At 47.0% G+C, this 2,828-nt stretch overlaps 1 protein-coding gene across 1 annotated transcript in view; it reads right to left on the bottom strand.

The window, feature by feature from the left end:
* The window catches only part of LOC106723867 (protocadherin beta-13-like), a 4,922-nt gene extending 2,957 nt beyond the window's left edge, over positions 1 to 1,965 (bottom strand). The window contains exon 1 of the mRNA XM_014529011.1: positions 7 to 1,965. Coding sequence (XP_014384497.1) covers positions 7 to 1,602 — 1,596 coding nt within the window. The 5' untranslated portion in view covers positions 1,603 to 1,965. The remainder of the gene's footprint in view (positions 1 to 6) is intronic.
* Positions 1,966 to 2,828: the final 863 nt, after the last annotated feature.

Genomic DNA, 2,828 nt, shown 5'->3' with positions numbered 1-2,828 from the left:
CGTGGCGCCCACGCGGAACTCGAACGCCTGCAGCGCCTCGAAGTCCAGCGCCCTCAGGGCGAACAGGTGGCCGTTGTCCGCGTTGATGGACACCAGCGAGGCCAGGGGCAGCTGCGGGTCGTGGGGCGGCAGCAGCGAGTAGGTGAGCTGGGCGTTGGCGCCCGCGTCTCTGTCTGTGGCGCTGACGCTGCCGATGTGCAGGGCGGGGCTGTTGTTCTCGCGGAGGAACAGGGTGTAGGAGGTTTGGGTGAAGGCGGGGGCGTTGTCGTTGACGTCAGACACCAACACGGTGATGTTGTGCTCAGTTTTCAGCTTGGGGGTCCCCATGTCGGTGACAGTGATGGTGATGTTGTATTCGTCCGTGGTCTCTCTGTCCAGCGGTCCCTCTGTTACTAGGGTGTAAAAGTTTTCCAAAGAAGATTTTAGGAGAAAGGGTAGATTGTCCTGAATGGAGCAACTTATTTTCCCGTTTTCTTCCGAATCAAGATCAGAAACACTGAACAGGGCAACCACCGTCTCCGGTGAATTCTCAGGGATCTGCCTGGTAAGTGCAGACATGGTGACTTCTGGAGCATTGTCGTTCACATCCAGGACCTGAGTCAGAACGGTGCATTTTCCAGACAAGCTTCCGGCATCTTTAGCCTCAACAATGACCTCATAGGACTGAATAGCTTCGAAATCAAGTTGTCTGTTCAGTCGAATATCTCCTGTCAGGGGGTTGAGCTCAAAGGTTTTCCTAATCTCTTCTGGAGCCTGGAAAAGTGAGTAGGAAATCTCTCCATTGACTCCTATGTCTACATCCGTAGCAGAGACCTTGACAATCAGGAAACCTATGGGACTGTCCTCAGGGATGTGTACCCTATAGAAAGGCTGCTCAAATTCAGGGGCGTTATCGTTGATGTCCACGACTTCAATGTAGACCTGAGCGGTGCCAGACTGCGGTGGAGAGCCACCATCCAGCGCCGTGAGGGTTAACCTGAGCTCAGGTTCCTCCTCTCGATCCAGCGCTCTGTCCAACACCAGCTCGGGATATTTCCTTCCATCGCTTCGTTCTCGGGTGAGGACCCGAAAATAGGAGTTGGGATTGATTATATAGTTCTCAATATTATTTCGGCCTACATCTTCGTCCTGAGCGTTCTTCAGAGGAAATGCAGTTCCAGGAGGACTGCTCTCCGATATTTTTAGCACCATATCTCTTTCCACAAACACCGGAGCATGGTCATTTATGTCTATTACTTGCAGCTCAGCTTGAAAAAACTCTAAGGGATTCGCTAGCAACACCTGGAAACGCAGCACACAGGGCTCTGTGTGATCACACAGTTCCTCGCGGTCCAGTTTCTCATTTAGCAACAAATCCCCGGTCGCCTGATCCAGCTGCAGATGCAGTTTGTTCCCTTTGGAAATGACCCTAGCCCCCCGCCTGGAGAGTTCCCTCTGCCCCAGACCCAGGTCCTTTGCTAAATTGGTTACAAAAGAGCTCCCCTCAGTTTCCTCCACCACAGAATAGCGCCTAGGTTCCGTGCCCGCCTGAGATAAGCCCAAGAAGAGAAAAAGGAAAAGGACTTGCCTTTGTCTGCAAATGAGCTTCCTGCTGGCCTCCATTGTTCTTGCTTGGTACAGCCTCTGGCGAGGCTGGCTCCGCGGAGCTGTGAAGAACTCAGTATCTGAGACTGAATATTGCACAGGATGCCTCGGAAATATCCCAGTGAGCAGTCCTTTCTAGAGGACCCAGTCCTTCTTCTGTGGCGCCCTAGCTTCCCAGTGGGCTTCCAGGCTCTGCTGGTTAAGTTTTGTCTTTAATGGAGCCGCAGCTGCGGTTCCGGTTTGTACCTTCTTATCCTGCAGCGCCACCACGCGTCCTCACAGGATATTACATTTTCTGGGATGAAAATGGATGCACTATTTCTAACTCTTGCCTGTGTTGTACAAGTTACAACTCTAACTCTACTCTTGGTGGACCTTACAGTGCAGACAATAGTCTGAGGACCGTACAAGGGAAATGACATTAGTAGAGACTTATTACCTTTACTAATGTTGAGTTTGGAGCAAAAAGAAAATTGTTATATATTAGTCTGGCTGAGAAGAAAGAATATATGCAGGAACATTCTTTAAATATATAATTGGAGTAACATAGAAAACTTTCAGAATGTACTTTTTTGCCAGGGACTATTGGAACAATTAGTAGCTATCTATGAATCTTGGACGAATTATTTAACTTCTGTCTCAGTTTTCTTATCTGTAAGGTGGAGATTATAATATAATAGTACCTATTATTTAGGGTTGCTGTGAGTTCTCCCCACACAGATGAGAAAATGAGGCAGAGACAGGTTAACCCCTCCCCCCCACACACACACACACACCAGGCATGTAATTTGATGCCACCAGGTAGCTGAACTTACATGAGTCCATTGCCATGACTAGAAAAACATCCAATATTCAAGTGGTAGAAGAATGCTTGAGCAGAATGAGCTCAGATAGAAGTTATTACGTTAAATGATGACACAATGAAAGGCTGGAGAGTTTATCTAATAGAGGTATGATCTGTGAGAGCAGTGGTGATTCTGTATTCAGAAGAATGTCCTATTTTTGTTAACTCCACTTTTCTTCTTAACAGTGCCAATTAAAAAAAAAACCTTTATTTTGAAAAACTTCAAAACCACAAAGAAGGAGAATAGTATGATGGACCTCCACATACTCATAACTAGCTTCAACAATTATAAATATTTTGTCATAATTGTTTATCTCCCTAACATTCTCACATCCCAAACTAAATTATCACCCATAAATACTTCATCATATACCTCTAATGTTTAATGACCTAAGAAAAC

The sequence above is a fragment of the Myotis brandtii genome, unplaced genomic scaffold (assembly GCF_000412655.1).
Source record: "Myotis brandtii unplaced genomic scaffold, ASM41265v1 scaffold668, whole genome shotgun sequence".
In the NCBI taxonomy this organism is placed as follows: domain Eukaryota; kingdom Metazoa; phylum Chordata; class Mammalia; order Chiroptera; family Vespertilionidae; genus Myotis; species Myotis brandtii.
Note: the sequence above shows the minus strand (reverse complement) of the source record. Positions and strands in the feature narration are given on the sequence as shown.